This window comes from Oncorhynchus nerka, linkage group LG20 (genome assembly GCF_034236695.1).
Source record: "Oncorhynchus nerka isolate Pitt River linkage group LG20, Oner_Uvic_2.0, whole genome shotgun sequence".
Classification (NCBI taxonomy): domain Eukaryota; kingdom Metazoa; phylum Chordata; class Actinopteri; order Salmoniformes; family Salmonidae; genus Oncorhynchus; species Oncorhynchus nerka.
The window spans coordinates 20,669,972-20,693,921 of record NC_088415.1 but is presented as its reverse complement, the minus strand read 5'-3'; the positions used below and the strand labels follow the sequence as shown (position 1 = coordinate 20,693,921).

The 23,950-nt window shown below is 43.6% G+C and overlaps 1 protein-coding gene across 1 annotated transcript in view; it reads left to right on the top strand.

The window, feature by feature from the left end:
- LOC115102025 (dedicator of cytokinesis protein 3-like) overlaps positions 1 to 23,950 on the top strand; it is a 135,813-nt gene that overhangs the window by 79,171 nt on the left and 32,692 nt on the right. Inside the window, 10 exon segments of the mRNA XM_065006042.1 lie at positions 1,875 to 1,933; positions 4,342 to 4,465; positions 7,092 to 7,240; positions 8,117 to 8,201; positions 13,038 to 13,079; positions 14,966 to 15,144; positions 20,162 to 20,243; positions 20,433 to 20,493; positions 20,602 to 20,749; positions 23,089 to 23,177. Coding sequence (XP_064862114.1) covers positions 1,875 to 1,933; positions 4,342 to 4,465; positions 7,092 to 7,240; positions 8,117 to 8,201; positions 13,038 to 13,079; positions 14,966 to 15,144; positions 20,162 to 20,243; positions 20,433 to 20,493; positions 20,602 to 20,749; positions 23,089 to 23,177 — 1,018 coding nt within the window.

Here is a 23,950-nt window from a genome sequence, read left to right as displayed (position 1 = left end):
AAGAAGACCATTGAGACCATAGACCTACTGGTAAAATGCACAGGAGGTACAGTACATAAGATGACCCTTGAGACCATAGACCTACTGGTAAAATGCACAGGAGGTACAGTACATAAGAAGACCCTTGAGACCATAGACCTACTGGTAAAATGCACAGGAGGTACAGTACATAAGAAGACCCTTGAGACCATAGACCTACTGGTAAAATACACAGGAGGTACAGTACTTAAGAAGACCCTTGAGACCATAGACCTACTGGTAAAATACACAGCAGGGGGTACTTCAGGAATACGCCAGTCAGAGCAAAATTCAGTTTGTGCTACAGTAACCAAAAAATGCTGGGGTCCACTGATTTAGCAGACGCTCTTATCCAGAGTGACTTACAGTTAGTGCATTCATCTTAAGATAGCTAGGTGAGACAACCACATATCATAGTTGTAGTAATACATGTTTTCCTCAAATAAGTTATCAGCAAAGTCAGTGCTAGTAGGAAAAATCAAGTGCAAGTTTATTTGTTATTTTTTTGGGGTAGGGATAAGACTGAGTTTTCTTATTTAAGATACTCGTTGAAGAGGTATGGTTTCAGACATTTTCAGAAGATAGGCAGGGACTTTGTTCCCCTAGCATCAGGGGAAGCTGTTTCTATCATTGGGGTGCCAGGACAGAGAAGAACTTTGGGCTGAGTGGGTGCTGACCTCCCGTTGGGGTGGGACAGCCAAGAGACCAAAGATGGTACTGTTCCTTCCTGCAGCTGTGGAAGTTTATTGGATGTGTGTACCTTGCGTACACTATGTTTGAACTAAATATGTACAGTACCTCCAAGCAATGCACCACCATGGCTTCTGCCATTGATCAATATTCTGCACTGCAGTAAATTATTATGAAATATTACTGACACATCCTCTTCCGATCCAATCGATTGTTTAGTAAACCATGTCTATTACCGTACCCGTTCCTCCGGCTTCATATTCCAAATCAAAATGTCTGACATCTGATACCAGTCACTCAGTCAGTATCTTAATAAGCTGGGAAACCAGTGATGCCTTAGCCTGGCCCCGGTCCCCGATCTGTATGTGGTGTACTCGTCTACAATGTCATGACAGTGCTGGACAGAGGGATAAAGCACTGATCTACAGATCTGGGACCAGGCTACAGATACCTCTTTTGTCTCATCATTCTTTGAAACCGACCTGAAGTCAAAGGTCAGTAAGATCTAGAGTTATGTCAGATAACATACTGTTCCAGAAAGACACACAAAAAACTTCTCACAATCCTGGCAGATCTCTCAAGGTCTTATGTAATGCTAATGCCCGTCCTGCTTTCACTACTTTCATGAGCTATTTACAGTCCCCCACCAACACGCCTCCATTTTGTTATGTACTCTTCCTCCCACACTCCCTCGCTCATACTCTCCCTGAGCTGTCACAATCAGCTGTGCTTACCGTGGCCAATTCATCAAATCTGTCAGATTATAGCAAAAAGAGGAACTGCACGGGTGGCAGTTTGCACTGTTCTGTCCTCCCCAGCTCAGCTACAATTGGGATGGCACTTCTGCATATGCAGCTTGTGTGTGTGTCTGTGTTTGTGTGTGTGCATGCATGCTAGTGTATGTGTGTGTGTCAGAGAGAGTTAGAGCAGTATTAAAATAGCCACAATCTAAGAGTAGCTTGTTGCTACAGTAGTCTTTCTCTGTCAACACAGCTCTAGTCCTCTAACAACTGCTCCACATTACAGTTGACCAAAGCATAACAAGTACAACACAGGACACACATGCAACATGTGGGACATACTGTTTACATGCATGTAGACGACTATGGTCTTCAGTTGCAGGACCTTGCTACTCTCTTTTTAACACTTTTGCCCTATCCATCCAGCAGGGTATATTCCCAGCCAGCTATGTCCACCTGAAGAAATCCACAGTCAGCAACAGAGGGTGAGTCTCTTCCTGTTAAGTCCTAAGACCAATGTGATAGATGAGATAAGTGGAACAGGAGCATTGGTTAATGGAAGTCAAAGGAAGCATTGTCTTTCCCACAACATACTGTCATGCTGCCATTGGGTCAGATTCAATGATGGGTGGTGTGTGCATGTCTTGCCCATTTCTGTGGCCTCATTTCCCTCATCACTGATCTGTGAGGATCTATACTTAAACAGCATTAGTTCTGCTTTGCCAGCGAAGCATGCCAACACACACACACACACACACACACACACACACACACACACACACACACACACACACACACACACACACACACACCCTCCAATGGACACACACGACAGCAGTGGTCATCAGAGCTGTTCAAGGCACAAAAGCTGTTCATGGCAGTGGAAGCAGAGAGCAGGCAGAGCAAAGACAGGCAGGCAGGCAGGCAGGCAGGCAGGCAGGCAGGCAGGCAGGCAGGCAGGCAGGCAGGCAGCTATTTATCAGCTAGTGTTGGTGGAGATTAGGCTAGGATCAGTATCTTTACAGTGTGGACTGGGTGGCTACTTCACAGTGTGGGCACGGAGGATACTTCACAGTGTGGACAGGGAGGATACTTCCCAGTGTGGACTGGGAGGATACTTCACATTGTGGACTGGGGGGATACTTCACAGTGTGGAATGGGAGGATACTTCACATTGTGGACTGGGGGGATACTTCACAGTGTGGACTGGGAGGATACTTCCCAGTGTGGACTGGGAGGATACTTCACATTGTGGACTGGGGGGATACTTCACATTGTGGACTGGGGGGATACTTCACAGTGTGGACTGGGAGGATACTTCACAGTGTGGATTGGGATGATACTTCACAGTGTGGATTGGGAGATACTTCACATTGTGGACTGGGGGGATACTTCACAGTGTGGACTGGGAGGATACTTCACAGTGTGGACTGGGAGGATACTTCACAGTGTGGATTGGGATGATACTTCACATTGTGGACTGGGGGGATACTTCACAGTGTGGACTGGGAGGATACTTCACAGTGTGGATTGGGATGATACTTCACATTGTGGACTGGGGGGATACTTCACAGTGTGGACTGGGAGGATACTTCACAGTGTGGACTGGGAGGATACTTCACAGTGTTGACAGGGAGGATACTTCACAGTGTTGACAGGGAGGATACTTCACAGTGTTACACCAACGCCCTCCAGTGCCGCTATAGCACATAGGACCTAGTCAGAGAGCTCTCGTTTGCTATTAAAACAATGACATTTTAACATACATTTCTGTAATCTAGCAGACACTCTTATCCAGAGCAATTAGGGTTTAGTGCCTTGCTCAAGGGAACATCGACAGATTTTTTATCTAGTTGACTAGGGGATTCGAACTAGCGACCTTTCAGTTACTTGCCCAATGCTCTTAACAGCTAGGCTACCTGACGCCCAATCATCAATTAACGGTGCAGAAGTTGGTATTGTGACACTTCCCCACTCAGAGTTGCACTTGAGATATGTGCATTGCTGTTCAGTGTGGTTAATGATGTGAAACACCTACAGATGTAGGAACTTAATTTGATCACTCTTTTGTTGCTGAGAACTTTCCTACACAGCATGAAATTGAAACTTGTAGTGTATTCAAGGTTTAAGAAGGCTTCTAAAGTTTGTTCTACTTTAAAATGTCAGACTTGATTTGCCCTAAAGAAAAAGTTATCAACCCCCCTACAAATAATGTCCATGAATTAGAAACCAGATAATAATTCACATTTCATGTTGCTGCGAGATTATTTTCCTACTGTGGAAAACTGGCTCAAATTAACATCATGTACATCTGTACGGTTTCTCCTCAGTTCTCCCAATGCATCACATCTATGCTGGAGATATAGAGTATCATTCTAACTTGTTATGTAATGAATGAACTGTCTTATGGTTTTAACTAGACCCATTTTATATAGAACAAAATGTAAAAGGTCAGCAATGCATAGTTGTACATTATGGAATCCAAAACCACAGCGCATAGAACCACATCTCACAACATAACCTGACTGTCTTCTCTCTGTCTTGCTGAAGGTCTTTCTCTTGTCTTACATTTAGTCTCGTGGTTGGCACTCTGAACAATAAATGATGTCTATTGTGTTTTTGCTCTAATGATCCATTGTAATCCTAATTTCACAAAGTGAAAAGCTCATTACTGTGTAATGTTTTATTATTTTGAATCATGAGTTATGTCATTACAGTGTCAGCTCAGGGCAGTGATCTAAATGTGTGTGTATGTGTGAGTGAGTGTGTGCATGCATGCTTGAGTGTGTGTATGTATCCATGTGTGTTTGTGCGTGCGGTCAATTATTTCCGTTTTCGTTTCTCTATTTGTTTCCCTCTGTCAAATCTGAATATTTCTGAGTGTCTGACTCTGTTTCTATAACTGTGTGTCTCACCCTAGGTTGTGTGAGACGGTGGTGCCTCTGGAAGATCCTATCATCACTGAGACCACCTCCACCCTGCAGGAATGGGGCGTGCTGTGGAAGCAACTCTACGTGGTGAGTACCGTTTCACCTTCCACTGGGAGACCTCTGTCTAGTGTGGAGGAAACACTGGGTCCGTTTAGATGCAATGTGCAGGGTTAGAAGATCATCGGAAAGGGAACAAGAGATAGGAGCTGCATCCATCCATGCATTACATACTCAGCTCAAGGGATTTGATGAGAGACATTTTTACCTACAGTATGCAGGTTCCATCCACCTCATTCAATACCTGAAAAGCCCATGTCTAATTGCAAGATACTGTGGGATAGTAAGAAACCATTGGGGTTGAACACACTGTACTGCAAATACAGCCCCTTCCCATGAATCCCCATAACATGTCCTAAAGGCTGTCACTCCACTCTATGTCTTCATATTACTGTAAAACCAAAAATAGTCATTGGCCATAAATAATGTCCTAGATAGCTAGCTGTCATAGGCAATTTCACTGTATGTCACTCTGCTGTTACCACAGCTCTTTGTCTAGCCTCGTCCCAGATCTCTATGTGCAGTAGCCAACTCCTCTATCGTTGGCATGCCATTCATACCAATGATAGTCAGAAGAGATAGCTGAAGCCCACACAGATCTGGCCCAGGCTAATGTTTACCTGTCATGGTCTATTATAACATCAACTTAAAACCCAATACAGTTCTGTACATTCAGCCAGCATCCTCATCCTCCTCTCACTTTATAAATGTTCCATGAGACCTAAATAAACCCTTATCATGCTAAGTGTAGAGGGGGCAGGAGCCAGGAGGATGTAGCTAGTGAATGTAGCTGCAGCTTGAGCTGAGAGGAGGGAGATGTTGTCGAGCTGGCAGCGTGTTTTTACGTAACCTCTCACTGAGGACTGCTCATGCTCAGAGGAGCCAAGGAGCCTGGGGCGGCACTGTGGTGATGTAACTTCCTGTCAAGCACGACTAATACAAACCATTGATTTAACACTGCACTCATTCTGCCCCCCTGTTTGGTAGCCAGTGTAGCCAGTCACCACCACGGTTACCATCCATAAAAAGCAGGATGTATCATTGGCTAGATGTTGACAAGTTTATTAGATTTTTCCTTGAATGTTTTGCCCTCGAGGCGTTTTGCTGCCAATTAGAATTCATAGTGGTACTTCAGGGAGCGATGGCTTGAGCATTAATGTGTATCTGTTGTAATGTACATAATTAGACCTTACAGAACAGCCGTCCGAGATGCCTCATCAACTCTGACTAAAATCTTTGTTTTCCTACAGCCATGAGCAGTTTGAGAACATGGAATGTTTACCCTCATTAAATGTACATGAACGTTGTGGATGCGCTTAATCTTTGCACTTATTTAAACAAACCTGGGAAGTAGTGTGCGCTGCTCAATTGAAAGTGATGTCCTTGGTCATGGAGAAAAGTTTGTTTCCATGAAGCTGTGGCTGATGAAACCCTGTATCACCTGTAGGTCAACTGAGTAGGACTTAAAAAATATTATTTTCCTAATTAATTATGTTAGAACTCATATGGTAACTAGGTAGCATCCAATGGAACTCATATGGTAACTAGGTAGCCTCCAATGGAACTCGTATGGTAACTAGTTAGCCTCCAGTAGAACTCATATGGTAACCTGGTATTCTTCAATGGAACTTGTATGGTAACTAGGTAGTCTCCAATGGAACTCGTATGGTAACTAGGTAGCCTCCAATGGAACTTGTATGGTAACTAGGTAGCCTCGAATGGAACTCGTATGGTAACTAGGCAGCCACCAGTGGAACTCATATGGTAACTAGGCAGCCTCCAGTAGAACGCATATGGTAACTAGGCAGCCGCCAGTGGAACTCATATGGTAACTAGGCAGCCTCCAGTAGAACGCATATGGTAACTAGGCAGCCACCAGTGGAACTCATATGGTAACTAGGCAGCCTCCAGTAGAACGCATATGGTAACTAGGCAGCCGCCAGTGGAACTCATATGGTAACTGGGTATTCTCCAGTAGAACTCCTATGGTAACTGGATAGCCTCCAGTAGAACTCACATGGTAACTAGGTAGCCTCCAGTAGAACGTATATGGTAACTAGGGAGCCTCAAGTAGAACCACTAGGCAGCCTCCAGTGGAACTCATATGGTAACTAGGTAGCCTAGTAGGACTTAATTAATTATACAAGTATTTTAGCATATGGTATCATATGTAACCTCCAGTAGAAAATAAAGTTCCTTGTTGGTTGTTAATAACAGAGAAACAGGCTTCACTGAACCATTTTCCTTAATAGCTGCATAATTCCGGCATAATTATTTCTTGACACAGCCATGTCACAGTGTGTTTTATTAACACTCATTACACTTTCATAACCCTGACCTTCTTCTGTCAGGAGGAACACCTGCACTCTGACAGTATCTAGTTGGTTAGCTGTGTGTTTCATAATGGAAGTATATTTAAAACCAGGGATCGAATCATGAGGCTGCCTGGAGCTGGAGGTACTGGGTTCTCCCATAGCAGACCAGGGAACTCTCATCAACATAGGGGTACTAACATGGAAACGTCATTGTTCAGACCAATATACAGTAGGCATACTATAGTGTGGGAGTCTCCAAGACTCAATGTGTATTGAACCATGTAATGTCATATGCAATGTTCTATGTTTTGATCATATTGTTGTGTATGTGATCCACACAGAAGCACAAGGTGGACCTGTTCCACAAACTGCGTCATGTGATGAATGAGCTCATCGACCTGCGCCGGCAGCTCATCCAGGGTCACCTGGCCCAAGACCAGACCAGAGAGATCAAACGCCACATTACTGTGCGCCTGGACTGGGGCAACGAGTGAGTTACTGTACTGTATCGCATGGGCAAGAGACCATATTGAGTGTGACCGCGTGTGTGTGTATAACACTGTATCATGTTACAGTATATAATGTAGATGTAATGTAATGACACAGTCATTTAGCAGACGCGTCTATCCAAAGAGACTTCTAGTACTTATCAGAGTACTTATGCAATACTCTGTAGTTGGCCCCAAGGGGAATGAATTGATCCCAGGTCCTTGGTGTTGCCAGCACCATGCTCTATCCATCCTACGGGTGCTGTGTTGTGTTCCTATCTTTTTAAAGTTTGGAGCACCAGTGCTACCAAGGAAAATTGTAATTTAGAGCCCTGGACATGATGCTGTGCTGTTGATGAGAACATTGTCAACATCAGATATAAATTCCTGCTGTGCCCATAGAAGAGGAAGCCATGTGAATTATATTGTGCTTACTGAATGAAGTAATGTGAGCTATCCTTACTGATTGATCCTACGTTATCAACTAGATTAGTAGCCACCCGTAGAGAGAGCTCTCTGGGCTCCATCCTCATCATCCAAGGAAGAGCTTAAAATGAAAAGGCCATATGTTGAGTTAACTTGAAATTTTCCCTTAATCTTAGTTAAATGGATTTGGGTGAACTTTAGATACTTAAAAAATATGTATATTTAGCTAAACTGCATACAACATAAAAACACTGTTTAGTTGGGAAGTTGTATGAATGCGAACGTGCTGCCAATGAGCTAATTAGTTGTTCAGACAGTGCTTATTAATGAGGAAATGCTTTTTGAATGTCAGTTGTGTTTTTTTGGATGGTTAATGTTATGATTTGTGGACTCCCCATCTCTCTCTCTATCTCTCTCTCTCTCTCTCTCTCTCTCTCTCTCTCTCTCAATAGGCACCTTGGCTTGGACCTTGTTCCTAGAAAGGAGTTTGAAATGGTGGATCAGGATCATATCAGTGTATCTGAACTCTACAAATTGGTACTGTGAACATATTAAACTTTTTCTGTAATTGGTGCATTCTGTACATGGCCATATTATGTGGGTGTTATGTGTGAATGCAAATGTATTACACATCGTTATCCCTGTCAACCGCCTGGCCATTATCGTTAACTCTGTCAACCCCCTGGCCATTATTGTTATCTCTGTCATCACCTTGGCCGTTATTTTTATCTCTGTCAACCCCCTGGTCATTATTGTTATCTCTGTCATCCCCTTGGCCGTTATTGTTATCTCTGTCAACCCCCTGGCCATTTGTGTTATCTCTGTCATCCCCTTGGCCGTTATTGTTATCTCTGTCATCCCCTTGGCCGTTATTGTTATCTCTGTCAACCGCCTGGCCATTATTATTAACTCTGTCAACCGCCTGGCCATTATCATTAACTCTGTCAACCCCCTGGCCATTATCATTAACTCTGTCAACCCCCTGGCCATTATCATTAACTCTGTCAACCCCCTGGACATTATCATTAACTCTGTCAACCGCCTGGCCATTATCATTAACTCTGTCAACCCCCTGGCCATTATCATTAACTCTGTCAACCGCCTGGCCATTATCATTAACTCTGTCAACCCCCTGGCCATTATCATTAACTCTGTCAACCCCCTGGCCATTACCTGGCCATTATCATTAACTATGTCAACCCCCTGGCCATTATCATTAACTCTGTCAACCCCCTGGCCATTAAGAAAACAGTGACCCTCAAGATGCAGGTCATGAATCTTGTTCTAGAGGCAGCTCTGGTCACTAGCTGGCACAGCCACAAAGTCATCAATTTTTTTTAAACCTAACCCTAACCACGCTGTTAACCTTAATGCCTAACCCTAACCTTAAATTAAGACCAAAAAGCACATTTTTTTTTCATGGATTTATACAATATAGCCAATTTTGTCTTTGCAGCTCAGTTCTGCCTCCAGGACAAGACTCATCCCAATACAAGTCAACCTGCCCTCAAGATGTGCATTTACTATGCATTATTATACATGCATAGTGTTCTTTCACAGATATTATACATGCATAGTGTACTTCCACAGATATTATACATGCATAGTGTACTTCCACAGATATTATACATGCATAGTGTACTTCCACAGATATTATACATGCATAGTGTACTTCCACAGATATTATACACTGCTCCAAAAAATAAAGGGAACACTAAAATAACACATCCTAGATCTGAATGAATGAAATATTCTTATTAAATACTTTTTTCTTTACATAGTTGAATGTGCTGACAACAAAATCACACAAAAATTATCAATGGAAATCAAATTTATCAACCCATGGAGGTCTGGATTTGGAGTCACACTCCACATTAAAGTGGAAAACCACACTACAGGCGGATCCAACTTTGATGTAATGTCCTTAAAACAAGTCAAAATGAGGCTCAGTAGTGTGTGTGGCCTCCACGTGCCTGTATGACCTCCCTACAACGCCTGGGCATGCTCCTGATGAGATGGCGGATGATCTCCTGAGGGATCTTCTCCCAGACCTTTACTAAAGCATCCGCCAACTCCTGGACAGTCTGTGGTGCAACGTGGCGTTGGTGGATGGAGCGAGACATGATGTCCCAGATGTGCTCAATTGGATTCAGGTCTGGGGAACGGGCGGGCCAGTCCATAGCATCAATGCCTTCCTCTTGCAGGAACTGCTGACACACTCCAGCCACATGAGGTCTAGCATTGTCTTGCATTAGGAGGAACCCAGGGCCAACCGCACCAGCATATGGCCTCACAAGGGTCTGAGGATCTCATCTCGGTACCTAATGGCAGTCAGGCTACCTCTGGTGAACACATGGAGGGCTGTGCGGACCCCCCAAAAAATGCCACCCCTCACCATGACTGACCCACCGCCAAACCGGTCATGCTAGAGGATGTTGCAGGCAGCAGAACATTCTCCACGGCATCTCCAGACTGTCACATGTGCTCAGTGTGAGCCAGTTTTCATCTGTGAAGAGCACAGGGCGCCAGTGGTGAATTTGCCAATCTTGGTGTTCTCTGGCAAATGCCAAACGTCCTACACGGTGTTGGGCTGTAAGCACAACCCCCACCTGTGGATGTCGGGCCCTCATACCACCCTCATGGAGTCTGTTTCTGACCGTTTGAGCAGACACATGCACATTTGTGGCCTGCTGGAGGTCATTTTGCAGGGCTCTGGCAGTGCTCCTCCTGCTCCTCCTTGCACAAAGGCGGAGGTAGCGGTCCTGCTGCTGGGTTGTTGCCCTCCTACGGCCTCCTCCACATCTCCTGATGTACTGGCCTGTCTCCTGGTAGCGCCTCCATGCTCTGGACACTACGCTGACAGACACAGCAAACCTTCTTGCCACAGCTCGCATTGATGTGCCATCCTGGATGAGCTGCACTACTTGAGCCACTTGTGTGGGTTGTAGACTCCGTCTCATGCTACCACTAGAGTGAAAGCACCGCCAGCATTCAAAAGTGACCAAAAAATCAGCCAGGAAGCATAGGAACTGAGAAGTGGTCTGTGGTTATCACCTGCAGAACCACTCCTTTATTGGGGGTGTCTTGCTAATTGCCTATAATTTCCACCTGTTGTCTATTCCATTTGCACAACAGCATGTGAAATTTATTGTCAATCAGTGTTGCTTCCTAAGTGAACAGTTTGATTTCACAGAAGTGTGATTGACTTGGAGTTACATTGTGTTGTATATGTGTTCCCTTATTTTTTTTGAGCAGTGTACATGCATAGTGTACTTCCACAGATATTATACATGCATAGTGTACTTCCACAGATATTATACATGCATAGTGTACTTCCACATATATGACTCTTGTGTGTGATAGTATAGTATAGTAAGTGTGTGGGTGTTCATTATTTATTTGTATGGTACACTGACACAGAGAGAGTGTTTATGCAAATGAATGTTGGATTCTGTTTGCGTGTTTGTGTGTGCATGTACGTGTGCGTGTGAGTGTGTGTGTGCATATGCCTGTGTGCTATATGATTTTGTGTGTGTCTGCCTTCTTATGAACGTGTAAATGTGTGTGTGTGTCTTGTATGCATTTTCTGAGTGAGGGTGTTTTGGAGTGCGTATGCATGTGCATGTGCATGTGTTTGCGTGCGTGTGTGCGTGCGTGTATGTGTGTGCATGTGTGTATGTGTGTTAGGGAATTTGCCGATTATCAAGTCATCCATAGGAAGGTGATTCATGAGAGGCGCGACTCTGTTGTGGATCTAACCATTTCATCCCCCCTATTCTTTAAGCGCACGCTGCTGTCATATTGAGTTTGTCCCTCTCCCAGCACGCACGTGACTCTCACAAGCGAGAATGCACTGTGACAACCTAGAAGAGGTTTTGTAAAAACACACACGTTGGGTTATTGTAAATTAATTACATGTTACAGTCTGGGTTACGTAAACTAATCCCATCTCCAGTTAAGAAATAATAAATAAGTTATATCCTAAATGTTCTCTTGGGATTTTCAATAAGCTGTAGTAACGTAGGAGGGAATTCTAATCTGTACTAATGTAGGAGGGAGTTCTAAGCTATAGTAACGTAGGAGGGAGTTCTAAGCTATAGTAACGTAGGAGGGAGTTCTAAGCTGTGCTAATGTAGGAGGGAGTTCTAAGCTATAGTAACGTAGGAGGGAGTTCTAAACTGTAGTAACGTAGGGTAGGAGGGAGTTCTAAACTATAGTAATGTAGGAGGGAGTTCTAAACTATAGTAATGTAGGAGGGAGTTCTAAGCTATAGTAACGTAGGAGGGAGTTCTAAGCTATAGTAACGTAGGAGGGAGTTCTAAGCTATAGTAATGTAGGAGGGAGTTCTAAACTATAGTAATGTAGGAGGGAGTTCTAAACTGTAGTAACGTAGGGTAGGAGGGAGTTCTAAACTATAGTAATGTAGAAATGAGTTCTAAACTATAGTAATGTAGGAGGGAGATCTAAACTATAGTAATGTAGGAGGGGGTTCTAAACTGTTGTAACGTAGGGTAGGAGGGAGTTCTAAAATGTAGTAACGTAGGGTAGAAGGGAGTTCTAAACTGTAGTAACGTAGGGTAGGAGGGAGTTCTAAACTGTAGTAACGTAGGGTAGGAGGGAGTTCTAAACTGTAGTAACGTAGGGTAGGAGGGAGTTCTAAACTATAGTAATGTAGGAGGGAGTTCTAAGCTAAGTTTACACCTCCAGTGAAAAAATACTCAGCCAGATCCAGAATTAGCTAAGTGTAGTCACTGCTCAGAGTAGATAGATAGATGTCCATGTCATGTTTTGGGGGAAGCCATCTTGGAAATGGTAGACCCAGTCTGACCAATAGTCCAACTTCCCAGCGGTCGCCTATTATACCTGTGCCGTTTGTTGCGGCTTTGCAGGAAGATTGTTAGTGCAGTAAGTGCTTGGCCCAGAAACAACAGCGTGGCGCATCCCTGCCAAAAAGCCTCCTCACTCTGTCGATGAAAGTGAGCTTGTTTTTGGCAGGATACACAGGCCTTGGCGCCTCTTCAGGTAGGAGTAAAGGAGATCTCTAAGGTTGCAGAGCACAGAGGTGTGTGTGTGATTATGTGTGTGTGTAGGTGATACAGGCTTTGTCCTCTTGTCTCCCACGGGCTAACGTCCTACCTCGTGGGCTTATTTTAGGGATACGGCTCACTGAAGCAGCCTCTTGGCAAAATTGGTGGGCGCCTTTTTATCAGATTTCATGCAACTATTGCACTGTACTATACAACAGGTGTGGGTTCTTTGTGAGGCCCGATTGGAGGTGTACAAACCAAACGAGTGTATTGATCATGAGTAAGAAGGCAATAAAATGGGATGACTAAACTGAAATCTCTCTCTTTCCCTCTGTGCACCCCACAGCATGCATCCAGCCGACACAGTGGCCAGCCAAGCACAAACCAGGTATGATCTCAATTAAATCTACGACGCTAGATAACCAGTTGAGATACAGTATATGAGAACTTGACACGCCTCCATTTTTTATGATTACCAACACTTTGTCACTCATTTAATTGAAAATATAATTTTACTGATAAAACACATGGCACCATTTTGAATGATCAACTTTGCCATCAACACTACCATAAACACGAACACAAATCCATTCAATGTGAACGATCACCTAGCTTGCAAACCACATCCACTATAATGTCTACTACACAGTGACAACCTTCACAGGATAGATATACAGTGGGGCAAAAAAGTATTTAGTCAGCCACCAATTGTGCAAGTTCTCCCACTTAAAAAGACGAGAGAGGCCTGTAATTTTCATCATAGGTACTTCAACTATGACAGACAAAATGAGAAAAAAACTTCCAGAAAATCTTATTGTAGGATTTTTTATGAATTTATTTGCAAATTATGGTGGGAAATAAGTATTTGGTCACCTACAAACAAGCAAGATTTCTGGCTCTCACAGACCTGTAACTTCTTCTTTAAGAGGCTCCTCTGTCCTCTACTCGTTACCTGTATTAATGGCACCTGTTTGAACTTGTTATCAGTATCAGTATAAAAGACACCTGTCCACAACCTCAAACAGTCACACTCCAAACGCCACTATGGCCAAGACCAAAGAGCTGTCAAAGGACACCAGAAACCAGGCTGGGAAGACTGAATCTGCAATAGGTAAGCAGCTTGGTTTGAAGAAATCAACTGTGGGAGCAATTATTAGGAAATTGAAGACATACAAGACCACTGATATTCTCCCTCGATCTGGGGCTCCACGCAAGATCTCACCCCGTGGGGTCAAAATGATCACAAGAACGGTGAGCAAAAATCCCAGAACCACACGGGGGGACCTAGTGAATGACCTGCAGAGAGCTGGGACCAAAGTAACCAAGCCTACCATCAGTAACACACTACGCCGCCAGGGACTCAAATCCTGCAGTGCCAGACGTGTCCCCCTGCTTAAGCCAGTACTTGTCCAGGCCCGTCTGAAGTTTGCTAGAGAGCATTTGGATGATCCAGAAGAAGATTGGGAGAATGGCATATGGTCAGATGAAACCAAAATATAACTTTTTGGTAAAAACTCAACTCGTCGTGTTTGGAGGACAAAGAATGCTGAGTTGCATCCAAAGAACACCATACCTACTGTGAAGCATGGGGGTGGAAACATCATGCTTTGGGGCTATTTTTCTGCAAAGGGACCAGGACGACTGATCCGTGTAAAGGAAAGAATGAATGGGGCCATGTATCATGAGATTTTGAGTGAAAACCTCCTTCCACCAGCAAGGGCATTGAAGATGAAACGTGGCTGGGTCTTTCAGCATGACAATGATCCCAAACACACCGCCCAGGCAACGAAGGAGTGACTTCGTAAGAAACATTTCAAGGTCCTGGAGTGGCCTAGCCAGTCTCCATATCTCAACCCCTTAGAAAATCTTTGGAGGGAGTTGAAAGTCCGTGTTGCCCAGCAACAGCCCCAAAACATCACTGCTCTAGAGGAGATCTGCATGGAGGAATGGGCCAAAATACCAGCAACAGTGTGTAAAACCTGGTGAAGACTTACAGAAAACGTTTGACCTCTGTCATTGCCAACAATGGGTATATAACAAAGTATTGAGATAAACTTTTGTTATTGACCAAATACTTATTTTCCACCATAATATGCAAATAAATTCCTTTTTCTCATTTTGTCTGTCATAGTTGAAGTTTACCTATGATGAAAAGTGGGAAGTGGGAGAACTTGCACAATTGGTGGCTGACTAAATACTTTTTTGCCCCACTGTACATAGCATGTGTGCAGCGCAGTTGGAGCTTTGCCCCACAGTAAGGACCTGTCTTGTTAGTGTTCGTCGTCCGTTCGTTCTCAGGGCGACAACATGCGTCAGCGTCATGGAGATGGTTGCCATGTTCCGGTGCAGCACCACCTCTTCATCAACTTGAAGAGCTTCACCTATAACACCATCAGCGAGGACGCAGATGTCTTCTTCTCCCTCTACGACACCCGCGACAACAAACAGATCAGGTCGCTACACGTACAGTCAACACTCTATACTCACACAGGACACACACAAAAAGGACACATTCACACACAGGACATATTCACACAACCTCTACATGAACACGTGAAAGAACATGCTCTTCAGGTACTTGAGGGAGGACCACAGGACACACATGTGGACACCTTTTCCCTCTATGATGCACATGAGAATAAGCAGACTACTGGAGGGAGGGCTGCAGGACACACACACACATGTAAACATACAGGCAGGGGTATCATGCACCCATTATTTTAAAGAGGGCATGAATTACACAAGGGTGGGGGGGGTGATAGGAAATCAGAGAATTTTGAATTTTTCAAAAAAATAAAATAGCTTTTTCTAGCACTCTAACGCCATAATCATTGTGGCTATTTCTATGTAAACAAAATATATAGCATACCTCTTTGCCTGTTCAATTGTCATTTTATTTTATCAATCAAATTGATTCTTTAAGAACTTGTATGCGTAGGAGTTTGCTACAACTACCACCCTTGTATATAGTCTCAAACCCAATAATTAAAGCAATTTCTGTATTTTCTAAAGTCTAGCAACCTTGCCAGCAGGCATGGCAGCTAAGATAGTTAGACAAGCTACTCTAACTTGATTGATAGTCTGAAATGGCTTGATAGCTAGTTATTAGATTGGGAGATTGGGAACCTATCTGGACTAGCTAAAGCCACGAGGCTAGTATTATAGAGAGACAACCAAACATTTTAATTGGATTTATTCATCAAGAAGGTGTCATTGGCTAAATCAGGGGTTCCAAAAGTTTTTGGGCCCACGACCCGAACCCATATCTGAAAATTCTTGCGACCCCATCCATGTGAAAGAAATGATGTAATTAACAGCCGGTGTTTGCTTGTTTATTTGGGGCTATGGCAGCCAATTGAAAAACATTCCAACAGTATTTCTGATTTTCTCAACTCATACTCACATACTTTTAATATTGGGCAGTTAATTGCAAATTAGTCTGACATAATGTCTGTTATCGCACCACCACTAATGAGATGGGTGTGTTGAATGTGTGTCGCATCTGAGCTTCTCAAAGTCAGGAGGCGTGGTCGACAATGTGCACCTCATCTCTGCTGTCACATCCAGCCTGGATCAATATTGGGTATTAATGCAGACGAGAGCACTGAATCCAGCTTCACACAGATATGAGCTGGCAAAGAGTAGCCTACCATTGTATTTTTTATTTGATTATTATATCTTTTTTTACTTTTACTGCTTTTTCTCCACAATTTCGTGATAGCCAATTCGTAGTTAGTCTTATCCCATCGCTGCATCTCCCCTACAGACTTGGGAGAGGAGAAGGTCGAGCGTCATGGGTCCTCCGAAACACGACCCTGCCAAGCTGCGCTGCTTCTTGACACACTGCTCACTCAACCCAGAAGCCAGCCGCAAGAATGTGTGGGAGGAAACACCAGCTTGCAGGTGCCCGACCTGCCACAAGGAGTCGCTAGAGTGCGATGGGATAAGGAAATCCCGGCCGGCCAGACACTCCCCTAACCCGGACAATGCTGGGCCAATTGTGCGCCGCCTCATTGGTCTCCCGGTCACGGCCAGCTGTGACACAGCCTGGGATCGAACCCGGGTCTGTAGTGACGCCTCAAGCACTGCCATGGCCTACCATGAATTTTATGGTTCTTTCAAGACAATTGGGAAAATATGAGGCCAAAGCATGACATCAGGTATCTTTAGGTCGGAAAGTCAGAACTCTAGAAAGAGGTACGAGTTCCCGAGTTGGAATTCCGAGTTGGGTGACTGTTCAAAAGGATTTTCTTTCCCAGGTCCCAGTGTTCTCAAGTGCACTGAAGTCAGAAGTCAGATGTTTTCTAGTTTCCCAGTTCTTTTTGAACACTATTTATTCCCTTTGGGTCAGGAATTGAAAATCCTCCGTAGTGACCCATGAATGCGTTGTCTGCAGCATTCGGTCAAATGACAGTTCGATCAGCTGTTCCATTTCACTTACAGGCATGTCAACTGAGCCAGGATCACAGTGAAACGGATTGGGAAGTAGGTCCATCCCAAAGTGCTCTTCAAAGCGTTGGATTTGAGCAGTCATCATACTGATACTGTTTTCTGTTATTTTCTATTCATTACACAGAAAGTCAACCAAGTCTGTTTTTTTAATATCCATTGTGAGTAACAGCAGCTCCTCTCTCAATGTAAAACATCTTTTCATCACTTCCCCTCAATAACCACCAAGCCTCAGTGTGAAATAGAACATCATCATGCTCTGATCCCATGTTTCCACATAGTTTTGTGAACAGGCGTGTGCTCAGTGGATGTGGTTTGATGTAGTTTACAATCAAAGTTACCTGCTGTAGTATATCTCCCAGATCTGTGCTCACAGCTCTTTTGCCGCCAGTTGCTCTCGGTGGATCATAAAATGTGTCCATATGGGAGAACTTGAGTGCAGAGGACTGGCCGCTCTCCCGTGATAAATGGAACCCCATCTGTGTAAAAGCCCACCATTCGATCCCATATGGAATCAGTTTTTCGTTAATATAGCCACCCAGCACACTGAAAATCCCATATGCGTTTCATGCTCAGGAATCCTGACGCAAAACAATATGTCCTTGTGAAAAGCATCCCATGACATGTACAGTGCCTTCGGAAAGTATTCAGACCCCTCCTAAAATGGTTTAAATATTCAGACCCTTTGCTATGAGACTCGAAATTGAGCTCAGGTGCATCCTGTTTCCATTGATCATCTTTGAGATGTTTCTACAACTTGGTGTCCACAGGTGGTAAACTCAATTACTTGGACATGATTTGGAAAGACACACAGACACCCACAGTTGACAGTGCATGTCAGAGCAAAAACCAAGCCATGAGGTCGAAGGAATTGTCCGTAGAACTCAGAGACAGGATTGTGTCGAGGCACAAACATGGGGAAGTGTACCCAAACATATCTGCAGCATTTAAGGTCCCATAGAACACAGTGGCCTCCATCATTCTTAAATGGAAGAAGTTTGGAACCACCAAGACTCTTCCTAAAGCTGCCCCCCCGGCCAAACTGAGCAATCGGTGGAGAAGGGCCTTGGTCAGATAAGTGACCAAGAACTCGGTGGTCACTCTGACCGAGCTCTAGAGTTCCTCTGTGGAGATGGAAGAACCTTCCAGAAGGACAACCATCACTGCACCACTCCACCAATTAGGCCTTTATGGTAGAGTGGCCAGATTGAATCTACTCCTCAGTAAAAGGCACATGACCGCCCGCTTGGTGTTTGCCAAAAGGCACCTTAAGACTATCAGACCATGAGAAACAAGATTCTCTGGTGTGATGAAATCAAGATTGAACTCTTTGGCCTGAATGAGGAAACCTGGAACCATTCCTACGGTGAAGCATGGTGGCGGCAGCATCATCATCATGCTGTGGGAATGTCTTTCAGTGGCAGGGACTGGAAGACTAGTCAGGATCGAGGCAAAGATGAACGGCGCAAAGAACAGAGAGTTCCTTGATGAAAACCTGCTGCAGAGCGCTCAGGACCTCAGACTGGGACAAAGGTTCACCTTTCAACAGGACAACAAACCTAAGCACACAGCCAAGAAAACGCAGGAGTGGCTTCAGGATAAGTCTCTGAATGTCCTTGAGTGGCCCATCCAGAGCCTGGACTTGGACCATTTACTTACCATTTACTTATGTTAATGTGATATTTCAGTTTTATTGCTTTTATAAATTAGCAAAAAATTCTAGGTATGGGTGTATTGTGTTTTTTTTTTCTTTTGATTTATTTCACCTTTATTTAACCAGGTAAGCTAGTTGAGAACAGGTTTCCATTTACAACTGTGACCTGGCCAAGATAAAGCAAAGCAGTGCGACACAAACAACAACACAGGTGCACCTTGTGCTGGGGACAATCAAAGGCCACTCTTAAATATGCATTTTTTTCACACAACATAATGCCACAGATGTCCTAATTTTGAGGGAGTGTGCAATTGGCATGCTGACTGCAGGAATCTCCACCAGCGCTGTTGCCAGAGAATTGAATGTTAATTTATCTACCATAAGCGTCTCCAACGTCGTTTTAGAGAAATTGGCAGTACTTCCAACCGGCCTCACAACCGCAGACCAGGCCCTCCACACCCATATTCTTCACCTGAGGGATCGTCTGAGACCAGCCACCAGGACAGTTGATGAAATTGAGGAGTATTTCTGTATTTCTGTAATAAAGTCCTTTTGTGGGGAACAACTCATTTTGATTGGCTGGGCCTTGCTCCCCAATGGTTGGGCCTGGCTCCCAAGTGGGTAGGCCTATGCCCTGCGCTCTGCCCAGTCACGTGAAATACATAGATTAGGGCCTAATAAATGTATTTCAATTGACTGATTTCCTTATATGAACTCTAACTTAGTAAAATCATTGAAATTGTAGCATTGTTCTGTTCAGTATATATATGTTTTAAATATATACAGTAACAGTCAAAAGTTTGGACTTACCGACTCATTCAATGTTTTTTATTTATTGTACTATTTTCTACATAGTATAATAAATGTAAAGGCATCAGAACTATGAAATAACACATATGGAATCATGTAGTAACAAAATAAGTGTTATTTTAGATTCTTCAAAGTAGCCACCCTTTGCCTTGATGACAGCTTTGCACACTCTTGGCATTCTCTCAACCAGCTTCATGAGGTAGTCACCTGGAATGCATTTCAATTAACAGGTGTGCCTTGTTCAAAGTACATTTTTGGAATTTCTTTCCTTCTTAATGCCTTTCAGCCAATCAGTTGTGTTGTGACAAGGTAGGGATGGTATACAGAAGATAGCCCTATTTGTACTCACACCCCCCACTCACAACATGTCACCCTTAGCGCAAGGTCACTTCGCTCATGTGTCCTATTTACACACGATACAGGACTGCTCAGGGTTCCTTTCACGTTGTAAATAGATTATTTATCTCAATGGGACTTCCTGGTTTTAATAAGGATTCAATTAAAAACAATGTGCCTTAATTCATGTTATATTCTGTATGTTGTATCTCCCTTCTTAGTGAGAAGTTTATGGTGAGACTAAACAAAAATGGAGGGCCAAAGAACCCAGAGAAAGTGGACCGTCTGTGCGCTCTCTTCACGGTAACTCTTCGCTCTCCGCACTCACATGATGCCACTAATAAACATTCATAGGATTTTAGCTTTGGATTAGCGATTCATGGATTATGTGATTCAACAGCAAGAACAAATAATGTAGTTACCTAATGTGGAAACATCCATGCACTGTAAGTCGGCTACAGTGTTTTGTGTTAATGGTTGTTTTGTCCTTAGGATCTGAGCAGTAAGGACTTGAAGAGAGACCTGTACATTGTGACACATGTCATACGAACTGGTAAGCCTATGTGAAACGGAGTAACAGAAATATCACAATGTGATTTCCAGGAAAGCGATTACTCATATGGAGCTAATGCATTGTTGTTTTTGTTGTTGTGGTATCCAGGTCGTATGTTGTTGAATGACTCAAAGAAGGGTCTGCCCCACGTGCAGTACAGGAGACCGTATGGCTGTGCTGTCCTGGCCATGAGTGACGTGTTCCACACCATCACTGACCTCAAAGAGGAGAAGGACTTTGTACTCAAAGTTTACACGTGAGTCACAGTCTACATTTTATCCAGAGCGATTTACAATTAACCAACGTTTTTCTAAATACTAAAACAATATTTAGCTGGCACCACATACTACATGTAGCTGGAGTCCTGGTAAATATGGATGCCATCTAAATGGATGTTAGTAGCCAGAATAACTGACTACTAACAATGTAATGTGTCATCAGCCTTTTACAAAGATATCTCCATTAAAATGACTGTGAAAAAGACTCCAGAGACAGCGCCATTGGTTGGAATTCCACTGTGTTTACTGAGGCATGATGTTCTACCAATGTTCTGTGAATGTTCCCAACCAAGGGCTTGACTGTGTTGATGCGCTTTGTTTTTGGACCAGAATGATAATGATAAAGTGTCCTCTGGAAAATCAATATCTGTTCAACCAGGGCCTAAGATTGTGCTCCTGGCGTGATGGGAATCTGGCTCACTCTGTTAGGCACCATGCAAGAGACACTCCTGTAACCCGCCAAGCAATGAAGGCATGAGTGAGCGACAGAGAGAGAGAGAGAGAAAGAGAGTGTGAGAGTGCAAGTCAGAGAGATAGACAGAGAGAGAGAGAGTGTGTGTGTGTGTGTATGAGAAAGGAGGGAGATGACACTTAGACAAATGCACTTAGACAAAGTTAGAGGACAAAGTTTGAGGAGTAGTAGAAGGGAAAATAACACTGAGCTAAGCATTCTGAGGCAGTGACTCAACAGATAGCTATAACGCATGTGCGTCCTCCTATCCTCCTTCTCTCTTCCCCCTCTCCTCCTCCTCTCCTCCCCCTCTTCCTCAGCATTCGGCCTCCTCTGTCAGGACTCTGTCAGGGCTTTTGGATGTGGTCTAGATAGCCCGACGCTACTGTTTTCTACTGTTTTCCATGCCCTTTTATCCACATTGCAGAAGGACATCTAAAGGAGCTTGCTCTACTCTAAATGAATTATAGAAATGAATTTCAGTATAACGTTAACTATTGTTATGATGATGATTATTATCAGCCCTATGCACGTCTCCTCAGAGGAAAAAGCGAGCAGCGTTTTGAGTGTAGAGCAGAGCTGCCACTAAACTGTCTTCACCTATAAGGGGTTCCCGAGTTGCGCAGCGGTTTAGGCACTGCATCTCAGTGCAAGAGGCGTCACTATAGTCCCTGGTTCGAATCCAGGCTGTATCATATCCAGTCGTGATTGAGAGTACCATAGGGTGGCGCACAATTGGCCCAGCGTCGTCTGGGTTTGGCCGGGGTAGGCCATCACTGTAAATAAGATTTTGTTCTTAACTGACTTGCCTAGTTAAATAAAGGTTAAATAAAAAATACAAATAAATAAGGCTCCAGCCTGTGCTTTCCCCCCATTCCTCTCCCAGGGGCCCACTGGCCTACAGTAATGAAAAAGCCTGGTGGAGAGGGCATAGAGGAGGAAAGGAGAGAAGAGAGAGCTGACTGTCAGCTCAGCTTAGAGGCCTGTGCTTTTGGGGTAATGTGCTGCTTGATAGCATGTCCCCCCACTGGTATCTTTTCGCTTCAGGGACACAGCCGTCCCCATCTCCCCATCTCTCCCCCTCTAATGTGTGTGTCATTAATGCTTCTCTCTATTTTCTCTCTATTTTCTATCTTTCTTCTCTGTATCTTCTCTCTTTCTCTGTATCTTCTCTGTATCTTCTCTCTTTCTCTGTATCTTCTCTGTATCTTCTCTCTTTCTCTGTATCTTCTCTGTATCTTCTCTCTTTCTCTGTATCTTTTCTGTATCGTCTCTCTTTCTCTGTATCTTCTCTCTTTCTCTGTATCTTCTCTCTTTCTCTGTATCTTCTCTGTATCTTCTCTCTTTCTCTGTATCTTCTCTGTATCTTCTCTCTTTCTCTGTATCTTCTCTGTATCTTCTCTGTATCTTCTCTCTTTTTCTGTATCTTCTCTGTATCTTCTCTCTTTTTCTGTATCTTCTCTGTATCTTCTCTCTTTCTCTGTATCTTCTCTCTTTCTCTGTATCTTCTCTCTTTCTCTGTATCTTCTCTCTTTTTCTGTATCTTCTCTGTATCTTCTCTGTATCTTCTCTCTTTCTCTGTATCTTCTCTCTTTCTCTGTATCTTCTCTCTTTCTCTGTATCTTCTCTGTATCTTCTCTCTTTCTCTGTATCTTCTCTCTTTCTCTGTATCTTCTCTGTATCTTCTCTCTTTCTCTGTATCTTCTCTGTATCTTCTCTCTTTCTCTGTATCTTCTCTCTATCTTCTCTGTATCTTCTCTCTTTCTCTGTATCTTCTCTCCATCTTCTCTCTATATTCTCTCTACCATCTCTCTATCTTCTCTGTCTTCTCTCTATCATCTCTCTGTCTTCCCTCTTTTTCTCCAGATGTAATAATGAGAACGAGTGGTTTCAGATCCACGAGAACATCATACGGAAGTCCAGCACAAAGTACTCAGCCCCTAGCACCAACTATGGTACATATGATGATCATTCATCCTCTGGGGCCAGGGTTTTGGTCCGTTCCATTTCAATGGCAATCAATTCAGGAAGTAATTGGAATTCCATTTCAAGAACTTGAGAAATCCTCATTGAAGAAAAATGTTTTTCCATTTTTTTTTATTGAAATGGCAATTAGTCTCCTAAATTGAGTGAATTGAAATGGACTTCTAGGGCATTACATGTTAAAGGATGTGAATAACCAACTGACAAAGAAGGTAAAGTATATAGAACGTTTCGTTTCAGCTTTGAGACAGACGCTACCAGCCATATCTGTCTTAGAGGTCCTCCAAGGTTAAATCAGATATTCATTGTCATAATGGCGTATTGATCACCATGACTATGTCAATCAGCATTAAGGATAAGCTGAAGGAAAGGGCTCTCATTATTGACGTTTCACTGCACATGTACTGGATACATCCACAATGTGATGATGCAGAGGAAATGTGTTCTGTGGTTCCACATGTCAGTTGAAACAGACCTCCATTTTATTTAGACTGATAGAATGTCTGTATTGCATGCATCTTCATGTTGCTCAGTATTGTCTTTCTAGTGCTTCACACTGGTATATTTCTGTAGCATAATATGAGTCACTGAATTCCGTCATCTTGTCTTGTTCCATACCCTTCTCTCTTTTTCTATTCCTAATGCCACCCCACCTTTTTTCTCTCTCCTTTCCTCGCTGTGACTTTATCTCTCCATCCATGCTCCTGTCTGTCTCTTCCTCCCCCGCACTCTGACTAATGTCCCT